Here is a 20,254-nt window from a genome sequence, read left to right as displayed (position 1 = left end):
TGTGTTCCCACTATTTAGACTTGAGCATACACCACAAACCTCATCCATCAAATGTTCACAGAAAAAGTGACAGTCTTACCTGCAGTATGTCAATCCCCAGAAGCAGTTTGATGAGACTCTTCGAATAAGATGCACCCATACTGTAAAAAAAAGAAATCTGTTTGCCACTTTGCTTTCCTTGTTTTAATGCTTTTATCATCTTTTCTCAATAAAATTGGTTAAATACATAATCTTTAAAGAGGAACTACCCTGTTAGACAAGAAATACAGAAATGAGCAGATGGCTCTTTGCAAGGGAGAGGTAGAGATTTGAAATTCTGTCAACATAGGTAAAACACTGATTTTTAGGCTCATAACCACAAGCTTAGAAATTTTAAACTTAGTTTAAACTCTGAGGGAAAGAGAGCTCACACCAAAAATGAAATTTGAAACAACCGTGCTCTCCCTCCCCAGCCCCATGCAGTTGGCAAAACAGACTGAATTTCAGCAAGATTCCATGCCTCCTCTCCACACCTGGCTTCCTCATCCTGCAGACGCTCACAAGACAAAAGGCAGTTCCTGAAACTGTCTTCATCCTCAATGTAAGACTCCAGGCCACTAACAAATTCTTCTATTATCTTAAGGAGATTTAAAAAATAAAAAAGAATAAAATTTTTAGTTTAATATTTGCTGTTAAAAATCATTCTAGCCCATTCAACTTTATACCAGTGTCCTTAAATTCCAAATTCTAGAGTTATGCTGGCACAAGCAAAAATACCAGGGGAAAAATACATACTTTGGGATAGGAAGGGTGTCTCCTCAGGGTCTGAAAGAGCTTCTTTTGGAAAGCTATTTGATCCACAGCTATGCAGAAAAAAGAAGAGCTGGTCACCAGTTTCCTACCATAGTTTTCCTTCTCTAAAAACCCAAGTTTCTTGCCTGATGAAACCAATAAAAATATTTTCAACCTAATTTCAGAGCCAAATCTTTTTTTTTTTTTTTTTTGAGATGGAGTTTTGTTCTGTTGCCTAGGCTGGAGTGCAGTGGCGTGATCTCAGCTCACAGGAACTTCCGCCTCCTGGGTTCAAATGATTCTCCTGCCTCAGCCCCCCAAGTAGCTGGGACTACAGACACGTTTTTTTTTTGTTTTGTTTCGTTTTTTGTATTTTTAGTAGAGACAGGGTTTCACTGTGTTAGCCAGGATGGTCTCGATTTCCTGACCTCGTGATCCACCCTCCTCAGCCTCCCAAGTGCTGGGATTACAGGCATAAGCCACCGTGCCCAGCCCAGAGTCATGGGGTCGTGTCTAAACCCACATAAAAGACTTAGCTTTGGCTGAGCGCGGTGGCTCACGCCTGTAATCCCAGCACTTTGGGAGGCCAAGGCAGGTGGATCACAAGGTCAGGAGATCAAGACCATCCTGGCTAACACGGTGAAACTCCATCTCTACTAAAAATACAAAAAATTAGCCGGGCGTGGTGGCGGGCGCCTGTAGTCCCAGCTACTCGGGAAGCTGAGGCAGGAGAATGGTGTGAACCTGGGAGGTGGAGCTTGCAGTGAGCAGAGATCGCGCCACTGCACTCCAGCCTGGGCGACAGAGCAAGACTCCGTCTCAAAAAAAAAAAAAAAAAAAAAAGACTTAGCTTTGATAGCAGATAGCCACTAAGTGTTCTAAAAAAGACCTGCCATAACCTTAGCAAGATAGAATAATCTGCTCCCCCAAAACAGAATCTTATATGGCTTTATAAATTTTCTTCTGAAATTATTCTGACACTGATACAGCTGCTTTCTGGATATTTATTTTTTCATAAGAAAACACAAAATAAATGATATATAATATTTTTTCTAATAAAAGGATGAGAAATGCTTTACTTAAGACATAGTAATGAGGACCAAAGACTGTACCATTTTCTTTTTCCATTTTTGTTTTTTGGAAATGGAGTCTCACTCTTGTCACCCAGGCTGGAGTGCAGTGGTGCGATCTTGGCTCACTGCAGCTTTCACCTCCCGGGTTCAAGCAATTCCCCTGACTCAGGCGCCCAAGCAGCTGGGACTACAGGCACATGCCACCATGCCCGGCTAATTTTTTGTATTTTAGTAGAGACGTGTTGCCCAGGCTGGTCGCAAATTCCTGAGCTCAGGCAATCCGCCTGCCTCGAGCCTCCCAAAGTGCTGGGATGATAAACGTGAGCCACCGCGCCCGGCCTGACTATACCATTTTCTAAAAAGCAATTTCAACTTTGTCTCAAGATGGATGGCCCTCTCATTTCTAATCTTCATTGCCTCTCTATTTAGAAAACCCATGATTCAGTCCTGAACTATTTCATTAAACCCAGAGAATAAAATTAGATTAAAATATTACCTAGTTGATTCTGACTCTCTCCCGTTTTAAGAATAATTCCTGATACCTTCAGAAGCTTTACAAAGATGCTGTCATTTTCTTCAACTTCATTAGCAATATGAGATTTCTTTGTCTTTTTGGAAAGTGGTTGCTTCCTGGTTTCTGAAAATAGAAAAATTTTCAAGAATATGGCAAATAGTAAAGGAAAAATTAAAACTTAAACCCAGGAATAATAATCATGAGAGGAAAACTGATGTGTCCTTAAAAATTATACTAGGATTGATGCTGTAGTGAAATAAACTGTCTTCAGCAATAGTGGCTTCCAAAACAAACAAACAAATAGAATTATTTTCACCTATTTACATTTGAAGAATTCAAAATGTGCCATTTCTGGCCAGGCAAGGTGGCTCATGTGGTAATCCCAGCAATTTAGGAGGCCAAGGCAGGAGGATCACTTGAAGCCAGGAGTTCAAGACCAGCCTGGGCAACAAAGTGAGACCCCCCCCCCCCATCTCCCCCCCTTCACTCCCCTTCCCCCGCTCCACACACACACTAGTTAGGTGAGGAGACGCACACCTGTAGTCCCAGCTACTTCGGAGGCTAAGGCGGAAGAATAACTTGAGCCCAGGAGGTTGAGGCTATAGTGAGCTATGATAGTACCACTGCACTCCAGCCTGGGTGACAGAGTGAAATCCCCATCTCCAAAAAAATAAATTCAAACAAATAAGTGCCTAACAAGAATAACCCACGGAAATGTTTTCCACCCAAATACTAAACTAGCCAGTGTCTCTCAAGCTGTTGCCTGCAAACCACTGTACTGGAATCCCTGGGAAGCTTATTAAAATGCATATTTCCGACCGAGCACAGTGGCTCACGCCTGTAATCCCAGCACTTTGGGAGGCCGAGGCAGGCTGATCACCTGTGGTCAGGAGTTCAAGACCAGCCTGGCTAACGTGGTGAAACCCTATCTCTACTAAAAATACAAAATTAGCTGGGTGTGGTGGCGTGCGCCTGTAATACCAACTACTCGGGAGGCTGAGGAGGAGAATCACTTGAACCCGGGAGGCAGAGGTTGCAGTGAGCCCAGATTGCGCCACTGCACTCCTGCCCGAGCAACAGAGTGAGACTCTGTCTCAAAGAAAAAAAAAAGGCATATTCCATGCCATATACCAGAGTTACTGAGTCAAAATCTTGGGAATGGGACCTAGGAATCCGAATTTTTTATGTTCTTCAGATAATAATCCTCATACACACCAAATCTGAAACTCAATGATCTGAATAAAGGGTAGACAGAATGGGGAAGGTTCTCCTGTATCATATCTTTGACTACAATGCTCAGATAGGTTTAATCCCAAGACTTTCAACCCATAAAAAGAAATAAGAAACAAGAAACAAACAGGTACTTGAAGCCAAGTTTAAAATTTACTCTTCTCCCTTAATGATGCCATTTTGTTTTTTCCTTCTTCAATTCCTCTCCCTCTTTCTTTCTTTTTTTTTTTTTTTGAGACAGAGTCTTGCTCTGTCACCCAGGCTGGAGTGCAGTGGCGCGATCTTGGCTCACTGCAAGCTCCGCCTCCCGGGTTCATGCCATTCTCCTGCCTCAGCCTCCCAGTAGCTGGGACTACAGGCGCACGCCACCACGCCCGGCTAATTTTTTGTAGTTTTAGTAGAGACGGGGTTTCACAGTGTTAGCCAAGATGGTCTCAATCTCCTGACCTCGTGATCTGCCCGCCTTGGCCACCCAAAGTGCTGGGATTACAGGCGTGAGCCACCGTGCCTGGCCTCCTTTCCCTCTTTCTAATAAAGCCTTAATCAGAATGAAACAAAGACCACTACCTTCCTGAATGAAATGTAAAACATAACCAGAATGAAAGATTCAGTTTGTTCATTACCAACCAAGAGAACCCAAATCCCTTCTAATAAACTTAATTCAGAAGTCTCTTGTCTTTTGGAGAACAGTATTTCCAAAGTATAACATTTACTTTCAGTAATTTCCTATATTATTCCTCTTCAGTTTCAAATTTTCTACCAATTTCTCTATATTCTAATTCTATAATCCCATTACTAATCAACTGTTGGAGCTTCACAACTCCCCCTTTTTTTTTTTTGAGATAAGAGTCTTGCTCTGTTGCCCCGGCTGAAGGGCAGTGGCGTGATCTCAGCTCACTGCAATCTCCAACTCCGGGGTTCAAGCAATTCCCCTGCCTCAGCCTCCCGAGTAGCTGAGATTACAGGCACGTGACACCACGCCCAGCTAATTTTTGTATTTTTAGTAGAGATGGGGTTTCACTATGTTGGCCAGGCTCATCTTGAACTCCTGACCTCAGGTGATCTGCCCGCCTTGGCCTCCCAAAGTGCTGGGATTACAGGTGTGAGCCACTGTGCCCGGCCCACAGTTTCGGTTTCTAAATCAAGCCTATTCCTTACATGGTTTTGGACTCACAATTTTTATCATTATAATCGCTGTTCAGCAAGCATTTTCATCTATTTCGGTTGAATTGACCAAGAATCAGACTTAACTTCCAATAATCTAGTAAGAAATAACTCTTCAATCCACAAGTCAGTAGAAGCTAAGCTATGAGAATGCAAAGGCATTAAGAATGACATAATGAGGCCAGGCATGGTGGCTCACGTCCAATATCCCAGCACTTTGGGAGGCTGAGGTGGGTGGATTACCGGAGGTCAGGAGTTTGAGACCAGCCTGACTAACACGGTGAAACCCCTTCTCTACTAAAAATACAAAAATTAGCCAGGCATGATGGCATGTACATGTAATCCCAGCTACTTGGGCGGCTGAGCCAGGAGAATCGCTTGAACCCGGGAGGCAGAGGTTGCAGTGAGCCAAGATTGTGCCACTGCACTCCAGACTGGGCAACAAGAGCCAAACTCCATCTCAAAAAAAAAATATATATGATATAACGGGCCAGGCATGGTGGCTCAAGCCTGTAATCCTAGCACTTTGGGAGGCCGAGGTGGATGGATCACTTGAGGTCAGGAGTTCCAGACACGCCCTGGCCAGCATGGTGAAACCCCGTCTCTACTAAAGATACAAAAAAATCAGCCAGGCATGGTGGCTGGCGCCTGTAATCCCAGCTACTCGGGAGACTGAGGCTGGAAAATCGCTTGAACCTGGGAGGTGGAGGTTGCAGTGAGCCGAGATTGTGCCACTGCACTCCAGCCTGGGTGACAGAGTGAGAATCCGTCTCAAACAACAACAACAACAACAACAACAAGAATGATATAATGGACTTTGGATACTCAAGAGAAAGGGTGGAAGGGGGGTTAGGGATTGAAAAAATACACATTGGGTATACTATACACTTTTCAGGTGATAGGTGCACCAAAATTTCAGAAATCACCACTAGAGAACTTATTTATGTAACTGAACACCACCTGTTCCCAAAAAACCTAGTAAAATAAAAACAAACCAATACAAATCAAGATTAATAGAGTAGATAAGAGCAATAAATGAACTATCAACCTCCCCGTCCCCCACTCCCTTTTTGAGACATGGTCTCTCTCGCTCTGTCGCCTAGGCTGGAGTGCAGTGGTGCTGTTATTGACTCATTGCACCCTCAACCTCCTGAGCTCAAGTGATCCTTCCACTTCAGCCTCCTCAGTAGCTGGGACCACAGGCACAAACCATCACACCCAGCTAATTAAAAAAAATTTTTGTAGAGATGGAGTCTCGCTATGTTACCCAGGCTGGTCTTGAACTCCTAGCTTTAGGTGACCCTCTCACCTTAGCCCCTCAAAGTGCTTGGATTACAGGTGTGAGCGATAGCACCCAGCCATCAACTCCTTATATCTGGAACTCTTGGGATCTTTGTCAACTATTTCTCATATGGGCAGAGTCTGCACTGTTTCTTTGCCTCTGGTTTGCTTGCTTTGATGTATTTTTCCTTTCACATCACTAACATAGCATGTGTCTAGATCATAATATTTTTTTTCCAAGAGAGGAAGAAAGACCATAAAGTTTTTTAAGGGTAGAGACTACGTTATGTCTTTGTGTCTCAACACCTAAATGATGTATAGCAGAAAAAGTCTGTAACACTAATTCCTCTTATGGATGTGGAGACTGAGGTCCAGAGGCTGTGGTCATACTCAAAGTTATATGCACAATTCGAAGCAAAAACTCAGTCCCAAATCTGATATTTCTCCTTTAATTCTGTGCACTCCATTCATTACACTTTGAAGATTCTCAGCACTTGAAAAGCAGGAACTTTATATCTCTCACATGCCTCACACATTGCTACAGGAAATAAAGCAACAAATGACTAGATACTTACTGGAGGCATCTTCTGTCAGGCTCTCTTTATCCTCAGATTTTGACAGTCTTCTTTTGGAAACCATTTTGACCAATGTCTTGTGCACTTAAATTACTTCCTAGAGCGAAATCGGGAAACAGAAGTTACCCTCTAGAAGATAAATTCTGAGAAGTTAAAGCTATTGTTCAAAGAAAACTGCTCTATCCAAAATCAGAGGGGCTCACATCTCCATATTAATGCTACCTAAACCTAGGTGCTAAGCAAATTTCAACTCTTACATCTAGCCAATACTACCTTCCTTTCAAGTCTTAGTTACCTCTTTAGGCAGACTACTTCGCTGTTGCTGAAGGGTAAAACCCATCACTCTCCATCTGAGATTCAAGACCCTCCATTATCTATCCCCAACGTACCTGTCCTTTAATTCATGATTTCAATACTATATGTTAGGGACTGTGCTAGGTGCTGGGGTTGTGAACTAGGCAGACATGATCCTTGTCCTCAGGGAATTTACAGTATGGTAACAAACAGCCTTAATGTACTGAACTACAGTTATGTAAGTGCTATAAAAGTACAGGTTCTGTGAGGGCTTACTAGGAAATTTAGTCTAGTTGCTAGTAAGGGTGGTAAAGAGAAGCAAGGACAATTTCTTAGGGACAATCTCCTTGAATTTTTTTTTTTTTTTAGTAGAGACAGGGTTTCACTATGTCGGCTAGGCTGGTCTCAAACTCCTGACCTCAAGTGATCCACCCACCTCGGCCTCCCAAAGTGCTGGGATTACAGGTGTGAGCCGCCCGGCCTAAACAAGTGATTTTTTTTTTTTTTTTTTTTTGAGACGGAGTCTCACTCTGTCACCCAGGCTGGAGTGCAGTGGTGCGACCTCGGCTCACTGCAAGCTCCACCTCCCGGGTTCACGCCATTCTCCTGCCTCAGCTTCCCAAGTAGCTGGGACTACAGGCGCCCGCCACCACGCCCGGCTAATTTTTTGTATTTTTAGTAGAGACGGGGTTTCACCGTGTTACCCAGGATAGTCTTGATCTCATAACCTCGTAATCCGCCCGCCTCGGACTCCCAAAGTGCTGGGATTACAGGCGTGAGCCAACCGCGCTCGGCCTGAAGAAGTGATTTTTAGGCAGGGACTTGAGGGCTGAAACAGCAGTTAGCCAGTAGAAGGGGTAGGAGAAGAGGAGTCCAGGCAAATAAACACTCATACTGAAACAAGGAGATGTGGAGTTAGAAATGAGACAGCAGAGGTGGGGGAGTGCATGAATCACATGACCTTTTAATCTTGTAAATCAGAACCTTCGTGGTCTCAGTGCCTTTGCACAAAGGTGTTCTTTTCCATCTGAAGTGCTCATTTGCCTGGAAATTCCTACTCAGATCTAAACATTCAATCGAATGTCATCTTCCTTGAAAAGTGTTCCTCCTATCCCCAAGGGAGTTTGCTATGCAGCCTCCCTGCTCCACAGGGTATACCTAGGGGCCCTTACCTCACACTAGACTGGGGCTCTTTGAGAGCAGGAACCCAGTCTCACTTACTCAGTGTCCCTAATGCCCAGCATAGTTACCGGCATAAGGAAAATTACTGAGAATATTCAGAGTGAGAAAAGCTCGCAGTGCACGGGAAATGCTAAAAGCTAACAAGAACTGTTTCAAGTGCTTTATATTTAATAATTCATTTATTTCCCACAAAACTTTTTGAGGTGGGTACCATTATTCTTCTCATCATCACGGGCAGAACTGGGATTCTAACTCGGACAGTCTGGCTTCAGCACCTGCGCTCTTCACCACCTATACTTACTCTTGATGATTATAATGACTTCTAATAATGGTTAACATTTACGAGGTACCGGGCGCTGTGCTAAACTTTTTATTTATCGCCGCTTCGGTTAATACGGATAACCATTATCAGCCATCTTGCAGATGGAAAAACTAAGTCATGTCAGCACGTCTGGCTTCCAGGCACCCGCCTTTAACACGTGCGATACCATCTGGCTTCCAGAAAAGCCCAACAGAAGAGAGATGAGGGCGACTGCCTGGATTAGTTCATCGGGAAGCGGGTGAGGGTAAAAGCCTTTCTCGTTTCCGCATTTTAATGACGCAGAAAGGTACCTGTGGGGATTATCCCATCTCAGGGAAGATGAGGAAGCCAAGGTTCGGGGCGCGGAGCCCCAGAGGAGAACGGGAGCGGGACCTCGAGCGACTACGACCACTGCTCCACTTACTCACCGAGAAGCCGTCGCCGCCCGTAGTTTTCGACTTTCCCGCCAGGCCCGACGCCGCTCTGACGCCACCGAGGCGCGCCATGACGTGACGCCAACTTCCGCGCCGGAAGTGGAAGGCCGGGCAGCCCAGCTGAAGGCAATAAGCTGGGCTCACCGCTGCAGCAGAGTTCTGTGCTAGCCGGGCATAGGGGCGAGAGAAGGCCCAGAGGCGACGTCAGAGAGAAGCAACTGCGCCCCGGTGAAGAGAAGCTCGCCCATCACCGGCTGGGAGCCAGCTTTCAGTGAAGATGGCAGGGCCAGAACTGTTGCTTGACTCCAACATCTGCCTCTGGGTGGTCCTACCCATCGTTATCACTCTTCGTAGGCATGATCCGCCACTACGTGTCCATCCTGCTGGAGAGCGACAAGAAGCTCACCCAGGAACAAGTATCTGACAGGTCAGCGCCCTCCCTTCCCCAGCCTACCTCACACTGTCGTGACCTTGGACAAGAAAGTGTAGGCGTTGTGTCAATTTGCCTAGGTTCACGTCTCGCCCCCACTGGCAAGGTGACCTTACCCGTTACCTCTGTGTTTCACTTTTGTCCTCTGTGAAATGGGGATAATAACAGTACCTGCCTCATAGACAGGTGGGAATCAAATTAGATGATGTTTGTAAATCCCTTAGCACAGGATCTAGGACGTATTGAGTGTTAAAAACAAAAAACAAAAACGGTGCTGTTAATCCTTTAGGTTAGTCGCCAACCCTCGGTGGGTTTACCTATGAACTATCCCATCCCACCCTTTCGTTGGGAAGAGTGCCTGGTGCTTTATAGCTTTTAGTATTTGTAACATCCAGTCAGGTGAGTGTGATAATCTGCATTCTACCAAATTACTGTTCCAATGGTTAGCTGAGATGCTAAGCACCAAAGTGCTTTGCAATCTGTAACACTGCTGTTAGACATGTAAGGAATTGTAATTATCATTTCCCTTCCTAGGGTGGAGGCAACTTCCTCACATACTTCATTGCAGTATTTATTTATTTATTTAATTTAACTTAATTTAATTTTTGAGATGGAGTTTCGCTCTTGTTGCACTAGATTAAGTATCTATTATTTTTCCGTTTGCATAGGTTATCACTTGAACAGAAACTCTGAGAGCAGGGTCATGACCTTGCCTTACTCTATACCCCATAGCATGCAGCAGAGTGCAAGGCACATGGTAGGCCATCAAAAAACTTGTTCACAGCCAGGCGTGGTGGCTCTCATCTGTAATCTCAATACTTTGGGAGGCTGAGGTGGGAGGATCGCTTGAGCCCTGGAGTTCAAGACCAGCCTGGGCAACACAATGAGACCACTGTCTCTACAAAAAAATTTAAACATTAGCCAGGTGCAGTGGTGTGTGCCTGTAGTCCCAGCTACTCGGGAGGCTGAGGTGGGAGGATCACTTGAGCCCGGGAGTTCGAGGCTGAAGTGAGCCATGATCGCACCACTGCGATTGCAGCCTCAATCACTGCAGCCTCGACCTCTTTGGTCCAGCCTGGGTGACAAAGCAAGACCCTGTCTCCAGAAAAACAAACGAAAAAACACTTGTTCAGTCTACGATAATTCAAGACTTTTCCAGGCAGTGTAATCAAAAGAAATTCATCTAGCTCTCCTATATTTATGCTGCTGAATAGTTTTGTAGAAATAGAGTTGAATATCATGACCCTGAGGTATTTTAAGACCCTAAATAAGCAATCTTAAATTATCCTGTATTTTCTAAACACTCAATATCTGTGTTATCTGAAGTTTGCAAATTCCCCAATAAATTTTTAATTTTGTATTTTTATTTTTGTGAATATCTAAAAATAAGTCCTTGTACTGTTATAAAGATAAAACTTTGTAATTTGTAACTGAAAGACATCTATTTATTTTTTGCAGAGACAGGGTCTCACTATGTTGCCCAGTTGGTCTCAAACTCCTGGGCTCAAGGGATCCTCCCATCTCAGCCTCCCAAAGTGCTGGGATTATAAGTGTGAGCCACTGTACCAGGCCTAAATGACATTGTCTTAGAATAAAACTTTAAACTCGGTACCTCTCAAACCAGAGTTCCATATTCTTAAGAATCTATGTCTTCTCCTTTCCAAAAAGTCAGTAGTATATTCTTCAAGTTCGAGAACCATTTTTTACACACATTCTATCCCCAAACCTAGTCTAATATATTTTATTCATGTATTTTTCAGCTTTGGTTTAATACCTGTCAGAAATTTTTTTTTTTTTTTGAAACATTGTCTCACTCTGTTGCCCAGGCTGAAGCTGGGGAATAAGGTCAGTTATGCTTCTGCCATCCCTATGGAGCCACAGAGCCAGTCTGGGAAGCCCCACTTCATAGCTCCTTGGCTGCCAGGGAAAGAACAAGTGGGCTGGACTCTATGAGGTGGAACTGGAGCCCAGGCCCTCTGTTGTGGAATCACTACCCAGAGACTTTATCAGGGTACCTCTTGGCTCCTGGCTTCAGGGTTCATAGTCTAGAAAAATATTGTCCAAGAAAATATAATGTAAGTTACATTTACCTTTTAATTGTGGTATGGTTTCCTTCCTCTAAAAGTTTACAATTCAGGGTTTTTTAGTATATTCACAAAGTTGTGCAATCATCCATTATCTAACACTGCAGTGACTAATAGGCTGGAATGCAGTAGTCATAAGCCTATCATAAGCGTAAGTAGAGAGTCTTTAGGGGTGCTAACCATCTGGTTGTCTCGATGCAGGGGACGAGGCACCCACAGTCCCTCTCCCATAAGCCTGCCAAGAAGATTGATGTGGCCCGTGTAACCTTTGACCTGTACAAGCTGAACCCACAGGACTTCATTGGCTGCCTGAACATGAAGGCGACTTTTTATGATACGTACTCCCTTTCCTATGATCTGCACTGCTGTGGGGCCAAACGCATCATGAAGTGAGCAAATTGGGGTTTCCTGGGGACAGGGTGGGTACGGGCAATGGGAGAGCCCCTGTCTGTTCACATGGACTCAGCCTTCTTAGCACCTGGGTCTGGTTTTGGTGCTGACAAAGCATAGCCTGTATCAGACAACACGGAGCCTGATGGGCTCTCGAAGTGCTGTGGACAACACTGGCGTGTGCCCAGGGGTGCACGTGTTCCTCCTGGTGGAACCTGGATGCATTTTATTTTTATGACTACTTTCCACTCTAGCAACTACATTTTTTCATTGAAATAGGAAGTTTTCCTAAGTAGTCTTCTAGTCAGTTTTTAAAAAATGAACATGTGTTGGCCAGGCATGGTGGCTCATGCCTGTAATCCCAGCACTTTGGGAGGCCAAGGTGGGTGGATCACTTCAGGTCAGGAGTTTGAGACCAGCCTGGCCAACATGGCAAAACCCAATCTCTACAAAAATTAGCTGGACATGGCAGTGCATGCCTGTAATCCCAACTACTCAGGAGCCTGAAGCAGGAGAATCGTTTGAACCCAGGAGGTGGAGGTGGCAGTGAGGCGAGATTGTGTCACTGCACTCCAGCCTGGGCAAAACAGCAAGTGTCTTACAAAAAAAAAAAAAAAGTATGTGTCAAAGATTTCATTGAATTCATTAATTAATGAGAGAACTAGCAAGAAGTTACAATCAGTTCAAAGGAGAATTCAAAATCCCACACATATATAGGTCCAGTAAGAATGATGAGATAGGCTGGGTGCAGTAGCTCTCACCTGGAATCCCAGCACTTTGGGAGGTCAAGGCAGGAGGATCTCTTGAGCCCAGGAGCTTGAGACCAGCCTCGGCAATAGTGAGAGAGAGAGAGAGAGACACACACACTCACACACACACACACGGCAGGAGGATCTCTTGAGCCCAGGAGTTTGAGACCAGCCTGGGCAACACAGTGAGAGAGAGAGACACATGCACACACACACACACACACACCCCTGGGCAACATAGACACACACACACACACACAGTTTGAGACCAGCCTGAGCAACATAGTGAGAGGCATGCACGCTGGGAGCAGTGGTAGTATGTGCCTATAATCCCAGCTAGGTGGGAGGATTGCCTGAGCCCAGGAGTTTGAGGCTGCAGTGAGATATGACCATACCACTGTGTACTCCAGCCTGGGCAACAGCATGAGGCCTTATCTCTAAAAAGAAGAAAAAAAGAGATAAATGTATACATACAAAATTGGGTTTTTTCTCCCGTGGGGATGGGAGGGATGAAATAATCTTCCCTCCATAGGACGGAATTAGTTTGCAAGTCTTATGGACCAGAGTCATTTGTACTATATAACGAACTTTTCTTAAAACTTATTTTGAAAGCCTAACCAAGTGTCTCAGGAAGCATGAGAATATGTGAGGTTAGAAGCTGCGTGCCGTTATGGTGATGTTTCCCAAATTCGGCCGCTCCAGTGGCGCCCTGGGGCATCCTTCCCCATTGGGTGGATGTAGCCACTGAGGCTGAAGTGATTGAATCAGTCCAAAGCCGCAAAACTTGCAAGCAGCAGAGCATGGCTGCTAGTCCATCTTTCCGATAGTCTATTCTTCTCCAGTTCCTTCATTCAGTGTTTCCTGAGTGCCCACTGCGTGCCTGGCCCTATGCTGTAACTACAGATTCAGAGATGAACAAAATACCAGACAGAACAAGTTCCCTGAGGGCAGGAATTTCTGTGGCCTTCAGCACCTTGGTGAATGCTGACACATAGTAGTTATTTAAATGATTGTAGAATAAATGAAGACACAGGCGATCTCTATTCACATGGGGCTTCTGAGAAATCCTGCTCAGGATCCCAAGAGTTCTACCAGATCACATGTAGCTAGAACATATCAGACCTTCTTGCTTTCTTAGTTGATCTCCTGCAGACCCAATCTGCAGTTGAGGAAACTGAGGCTGTGTGGGTCTGCTTGCCAGAGACAACAGTGGGTGGCAGGCTTGAGCCTGGTTCTGTGGCTGAGAGTTCCATTTTCCTCCTCGGCTACTTCTTCCAGGATACTACCATCTCATGCCACCTCTTGACCTCAGACTACCTACCACCAGTAGTCTGCATTATTTCAAAATTATGAACAAGAAGTTTCAGACCAGCCGGGGGCAGTGGCTCAACCTGTAATCCTAGCACTTTGGGAGGCCGAGGGAGGTGAATCACCTGAGGTCAGGAGTTCGAGACCAGCCTGGGCAACAAGGTGAAACCCCGTCTTTACTAAAAATACAAAAATTAGCCGGGCGTGGTGCACACTCCTGTAATCCCAGCTACTCAGGAGGCTGAGGCAGGAGAATCACTTGAAACTGGAATGTGAAGGCTGCAGTGAGCCGAGATCACACCATTGCATTCCAGCCTGGGCGACAGAATAAGACTCTGTCTCAGAAAAAGAAAAGGTCTCAGACCTTAAACTCAGTCCAGTTAGGGGAGGTGGGACACTTCGACCTAAACACAGTCTGGTGACTGGAACCAGTTTAGTGACTTAGTGGTATCACTAGGTTTTTAAAAATTATAATAAATATGTATAGCATAAAATCTATTGTTTGGACCATTTTAAGTGTACAATTCAGTGCCATTAAGTACGTTCACAATGTTGCCCAGCCATCACCGCCATCCATTTCTAGACCTCTTGCATCATCTTAACCAGAAACTCTGTCCCCCTGAAGCACTAAGTCTCCATTCCTCCTCCAGACACTGGTAGCCTCCACTCCACTTTCTATGTTTGCCAATTCTAGTACCATATGGAACTGGAGTCAGTCAATACTCGTTCTTCATTTCTAGCTTCCTTGACTTCGGATTTTCAAGGGTCGTTCATATTGCAGTATGGATCAGAATTTCATTCCTTTTTTTTTTTTTCAGATGGAGTCTCGCTCTGTCACCCAGGCTGGAGTGCAGTGGCGCGATCTCAGCTCACTACAACCTCTGCCTTCCGGGTTCAAGCAGCCTCAGCCTCCCGAGTAGCCCACCACCACGCCCAGCCGGTTTCACCATCCTGGCCAGGTTGGTCTTGAACTCCTGACCTTGTGATCTGCCCACATCAGCCTCCCAAAGTGCTGGTATTACAGGCGTGAGCCACCGTGCCCGGCCTCAGAATTTCTTTCTTTTTTTCTTTTTTTTTTTTTTTTTTTGAGACAGAGTCTCATTCTTTCGCCAGGCTGGAGTGCAGTGGCACAATCTCAGCTCACTGCAACCTCTGACTCCCGGGTTCAAGCGATTCTCCTGCCTCAGCCTCCCGAGTAGCTGGGATTAAAGGCACGTGCCACCACGCCCGGCTAATTTTTGTATTTTTAGTAGAGACAGGGTTTCACCGTTTTGGCCAGGATGGTCTCGATCTCCTGACCTCGTGATCCGCCCGCCTCGGCCTCCCAAAGTGCTGGGATTACAGGCCTGAGCCACCACGCCTGGCCGACCTCAGAATTTCATTCTTTTTAAGGCTGGTCAGCTAGGTTGTCAGCCTCAGTTCCTTAATTTGAGAAGTGGGTATACTTCTAAGTTATAACCTTGAAAATGTAAAGTATTCTCTTGTGTAGATGTGAATAGTTCTAAGTCTTTCTGCCACCCACACCCCAGTCAGACCATAAATTCACTTATTGAATGAATGTTAATAAAAGACTAAAGTTTGAACAACAGCCAGGGAACACTTCTTTGCCTTTTATTTTCCACTCCCCTATCTCACTTAGGACTAGACACCTCGAGTGACCCTCACATACCCCTTTCAAACAGATTTGGTAAGAATTTGATTAAAATTATCTAGCATTCTTTATATTTTTTTAGAGACAGCGTCTCACTCTGTCATCTAGGCTACAGTGCAGTGGTGCAATCATGGCTCACTGCAGCCTTAACCTCGTAGGGTCAAGTGATCCTCCTGAGTAGCACAAGTGTATGCTACCATGCTTGGCTAGTTCTTTAATACTTTTGTAGAGACAAGGTCTCACTAGACCAGGCTGGTCTCAAACTCCTGGCCTCAAGCCATCCTCCTCGGCCTCCCTAAATGCTGGAATCATAGGCCTGAGCCAGTGCACCTAGCCAAAGTTGTCTAGCATTCAACCAGCTGCTCTTGAACCTGCCCCCGCTTCCCCATTTCCCCTGCTTTTCAAATATCCAACCCCATGTTAATTGCTTTATGCTATTTCAGCCTTATGACCCTGGGTGGCAGGTGCAATCCCATTTTACCCATGAGGGAGCTGAAGCTCAAAACTAGAGCAGTTTGCTGAAGTTCACCCAGCTAATAAGACTGGATTAGGACTTAGGCCTGCCTGATTCAGGTTCAGTTCTCAGTACATGCTCATGCCAGGCATGGGTGTCTTCATGTCCAGCACTCTGAACATGAGCTAGACTGCAGGTGACTTAGAAAGGCCTCAGAGTCTAGAACAGAGTGTCTCAAGGGCAGAGCCACATTATGGAGATTAATCTGGCTGGACCAAAGTAGTAGTAGAAAAATAGAAAGCCATATGAAATGAGCTGGGGTTTTGCATGAGAAAGTAGGGAGGTTCCGGGCATCTCAGTTAAGGTGGAACTGCAGGTCCTCGCCCTAATCCTGATCCCATCTGCAGCATCTGTTCCTATTTGCACATTGCTCTAGAATTGATGAAATGCTTTTAGTGCTACCACCTCAGTGGTATTCAAATGTTATTAATGAAGAAAACAAACATAATGAAACCAATCCCTTCCAGGCCAACATGGGAATAATGGGTTGTAGGGAGGTGTACACTTATGTTTTATTCTTATTTATTTTTGAAACGCTCTGTTGCCCAGGCTGGAGCGCAGTGGTGCAATCTCAGCTCACTTCAACCTCTGTCTCCTGGGTTCAAGCGATTCTCGTGCCTCAGCTTCCCAAGTAGCTGAGATTACAGGTGTGTGCCACCTCACCTCGCTAATTTATTTGTATTTTTTAGTAGAGACAGGGTTTCACCATGTTGGCCAGGCTGGTCTCAAACTCCTGACCTCAGGTGACTCACCCACCACGGCCTCCCAAAGTGTTAGGATTACAGGCATGAGCCACTACGCCCAACCTACTTTGTGGTTTTGACTTGCGTGCCCTCTCATTCCACCCAGGGAAGCTCTCCACTGGGCCCTTTTCAGCATGCAAGCCACGGGCCACGTGCTGCTTCACCTCCTGTTACTTGCAGCAGCTCCTCGATGCTACAGAGGAAGGGCATCCCCCCAAGGGCAAGGCCTCATCCCTCATCCTGACCTGTCTGAAGATACTGCAGTGAAAGCCCAAGCCCTAGCTTTCCCCAGTGAAGGACTAGACTAGGGGCCCCACGCTCAACTGGTAGTGGCCACAAGCCTGGCAGCTGTAGAGCTGCTAACCTCCCGACACCTCCCTCACCACACAGGACCCTGAGTGAGGAGGAGGGGCTGGAAACCTGGGATGGGTTGGCCAAAGGAGAACCTCAGGCTCCTGGCCTGGCCCAGCTCCTTCCTGCCCAAGGTAGCTTAGCCCATCCAGACTGGTCCTGAAGTCTGCCCCTCAGCAGTCCAGCCTCACAGGCTGTACTTTCATGGTGCTCTCTACCTTCTGGCCCCCATCCCAGAACATTCCTGAGTGAATTCGCAAGCATACTAGCATGTGATATTAGGGAGTTTGCAATAAATTATTGATGCTGATGTATCTTTGCCTGTGTTCTTTGGGGTGGGGTTCTAGCTGGAAGGTTGGAGAGGGCTAAAGGAAGAGATGAATCTGTTGTCAAACTATTCTCCATAACATAAGATTACAAATAATAGTTTTTCTACCAAAGGGGGGGAAAAAAAAAAAAAGCTGAGCACAATGACACGTGCCTGCAGTCCCAGCTACTCAGCAGGCTGTGGTGGGAGCATCTCTTGAGACCAGGAGTTCAAGGCCAGCCTGGGGCACAATAGCAAGAGCCCAGGCTCTTTAAAAAACAAAATTGCAGGGGTGGGGGGAGGGGGGAGGGATAGCATTGGGAGATATACCTAGTGCTAGATGACGAGTTAGTGGGTGCAGCGCACCAGCATGTCACATGTATACATAGGTAACTAACCCGCACATTGTGCACATGTACCCTAAAATTTAAAGTATAATAATAAAAAAAAAAATTTGCAGGCTGGGTGCAGTGGCTCACGCCTGTAATCCCAGCACTTTGGGAGGCCCAGGCGGGCGGATCACGAGGTTGGGAGATCGAGACCACAGTGAAACCCTGTCTCTACTAAAAATACAAAAAAAATAAATTAGCCAGGCGTGGTGGCGGGCGCCTGTAGTCCCAGCTACTCGGAGAGGCTGAGGCAGGAGAATGGCATGAACCCAGGAGGCGGAGCTTACAGTGAGGCGAGATCACACTACTGCACTCCAGCCTGGGCGACAGAGCGAGACTCCGTCTCAAAAAAAAAAAAAAAAATTGCATTTGATTTTGAAACTAAAGTCGGCTGAATTTGAGGCTTGAGCTGACCATGTAATTGATACCATAAGTAACAATTTCCTAATTAAATTCACCTATCAGAGGAGCTTCAATTGAACAGGTGGGATTAAGTCACTCTTCTAATTTCTCAGTGTCCCGTTTTATAATAACCGTTTAAGTGGTTAGGTGAAAAAGTACTACTCAAGCTGTAAGGCATTTCTCCGTCAATGCCCATCCTAACTTGCCAGACAGCTTATCTTTCATGTTCAGGACTTTCAACCTCGGGATTTCAAAGTGGGCTCATAGGTAGCCCCAAAGAGTAGGAGCTTCTCATCAGTGTGAGCTGGCATTTTCCAATATTGGACAACTCAAGACAAGCATGAAAGGCTGAATTTAGGCTGGGCATGGTGGCTCATGCCTGTAATCCCAGCACTTTGGGAGGCCAAGGCAGGTGGATTACCTGAGGTCAGCAGCTGGAGACCAGCCTGGCCAACATGGCCAAACCCTGTCTCTACTAAAATACAAAAAATTAACCAGGCATGCTTGTAGGCACCTGTAATCCCAGCTATTTGGGAGGCTAAGGCAGGAGAATTGCTTGAACCTGGGAGGCATAGGTTGCAGTGAGCCAAGATCGTGCCATTGCACTCTAGCCTGGACGACAGAGTGAGACTCCGTCTCAAAAAACAAACAAACAAACAAACAAAAAAAAACGAAAAATAAAACAAAACCAATCGTTTTACAACTCTTACTATAAAGCCTATTTGGATTTAGTAAATACTAAGGCAAAGGTCTGTATTACCAAAGCTGGTCTGGGAGCTATTTCTGGCAGCGGACCCAAACCCTGCAACCTGTGGGTGAAGCGGCTGAAGCTCGCTGAAGAGGGCCTGCCATTCTGGGCTCTCCTGCTCTTGCAGTTGTGGCTGGAGGCTGGCCTGGTGTCAGGCTGGCTCCATGGGGTGGGCCGTCTGGCAGGGAGGCCTGATGTTTGTATTAGCACAGAAGCTATCCCAGTCCACCCTTGCCCAAGCTGTGGCGGGGCCTACCTGCTCCTTCCGTCAAGTGCTCAGTAACAGAGTTGGAGTGGGGGTGGGAGGCTCGGTATTTGTCCCAAGCTTCCCTCCTCCTGAGATCCGGAGTTTCACAAGTGAATCTTGAGCAACTGCCCACGGTCTCTTGGCATTGAGCCCAGGGAAAACAAGGTTCTTTCTTTTCTTCCAGGAGCTCAGAGGCTAATGGAGTCAAAGCAGCTGTGGTCAGTGAACAGGAAAAGGCAGCCTTTGATGAGGCTGGGGGGCTGAGGAGGGAAGATTCCAAACATCAAAGGAGCTTGAGCCTCCCACTGGCGATCCTAGTGGGAGAATGGCCTTTCCTGGGGACCCCCCCGCACAGCCAGGAGCAGCTGTCGTCAAGGTGGGCTGTGTCCCAGCCCCTCCAGCTCAGCCTTTTCATCTGTTCAGGCTGGTGCTCACGAGTGCACAGGACGCCTTTCAGAAGGAGGATTCTAAATCCCGGGGGTCTGTAATGGCACAGCCACATGTCTGAGCCCAAAACAAGAGAACCACATGTGTTTTTGCCACACTTCTTGCCAGTGCTGTCCATATTTGTGTACATAATTTTTTGTTTGTTTCTTTTCTTTGAGACAGAGTCTCACTCTTGTCACCCAGGCTGGAGTGCAGTGGCACCATCTCAGCTCACTGCAACCTCTGCCTGCTGGGTTCAAGCAATTCTTCTACCTCAGCCTCCCAAGTAGCTGGGATTACAGGCACCCACCACCACGCCCAGGTAATTTTTATATTTTTCATAGAGATGGGGTTTCGCCATATTGGCCAGGCTGGTCTCAAACTCCTGACCTCAGGTGATCCACCTGCCTCGGCCTCCGAAAGTGCTGGGATTACAGGCGTGAGACACCACACCCGGCTCTTGTGCACGTAATTTTATTTTATTTGATATGGAGTCTTGTTCTGTTGCCCAGGCTGGAGTGCAGTGGCATGATCTCGGCTCACTGCAACCTCCACCTCTCAGGCTCAAGAGATTCTTGTGCCTCAGCCTTCCAGGTAGCTGGGACTGTGCACCACCATGCCTGGCTAATGTTTGTATTTTTAGTAGAGTTGGGGTTTCACCATGTTAGCCAGGCTGGTCTCGAACTTCTGGCCTCA

The 20,254-nt window shown here is 46.1% G+C and overlaps 1 protein-coding gene and 1 pseudogene across 29 annotated transcripts in view; one reads left to right on the top strand and one right to left on the bottom strand.

Moving 5' to 3' along the window:
* FANCD2 (FA complementation group D2) overlaps positions 1-19,175 on the bottom strand; it is an 83,335-nt gene extending 64,160 nt beyond the window's left edge. For 13 of the 29 annotated variants that reach the window (XR_010155105.1, XR_010155107.1, XM_054681463.2 and 10 more), the window contains exons 1-6: positions 8,814-9,296; positions 6,609-6,705; positions 2,341-2,481; positions 775-842; positions 513-616; positions 80-140 (exon numbers count right to left, since the gene is read on the bottom strand). Coding sequence is in view for 23 of the 29 variants with exons in the window: in XM_054681463.2 (XP_054537438.1) it covers positions 80-140; positions 513-616; positions 775-842; positions 2,341-2,481; positions 6,609-6,672 (438 nt within the window). In the remaining 6 variants the exon portion in view is untranslated. Of the gene's footprint in view, positions 1-79; positions 141-512; positions 617-774; positions 843-2,340; positions 2,482-6,608; positions 6,706-8,696; positions 9,962-19,141 lie in introns of those variants that run through there. The other 16 variants (XR_010155106.1, XR_010155108.1, XM_063805396.1 and 13 more) reach the window with 9 other exon arrangements.
* On the top strand, positions 9,176-17,087 carry LOC749763 (lipid transferase CIDEC-like; annotated as a pseudogene).
* Positions 19,176-20,254: the final 1,079 nt, after the last annotated feature.

This window comes from Pan troglodytes, chromosome 2 (assembly GCF_028858775.2).
Source record: "Pan troglodytes isolate AG18354 chromosome 2, NHGRI_mPanTro3-v2.0_pri, whole genome shotgun sequence".
Classification (NCBI taxonomy): domain Eukaryota; kingdom Metazoa; phylum Chordata; class Mammalia; order Primates; family Hominidae; genus Pan; species Pan troglodytes.
Note: the sequence above shows the minus strand (reverse complement) of the source record. Positions and strands in the feature narration are given on the sequence as shown.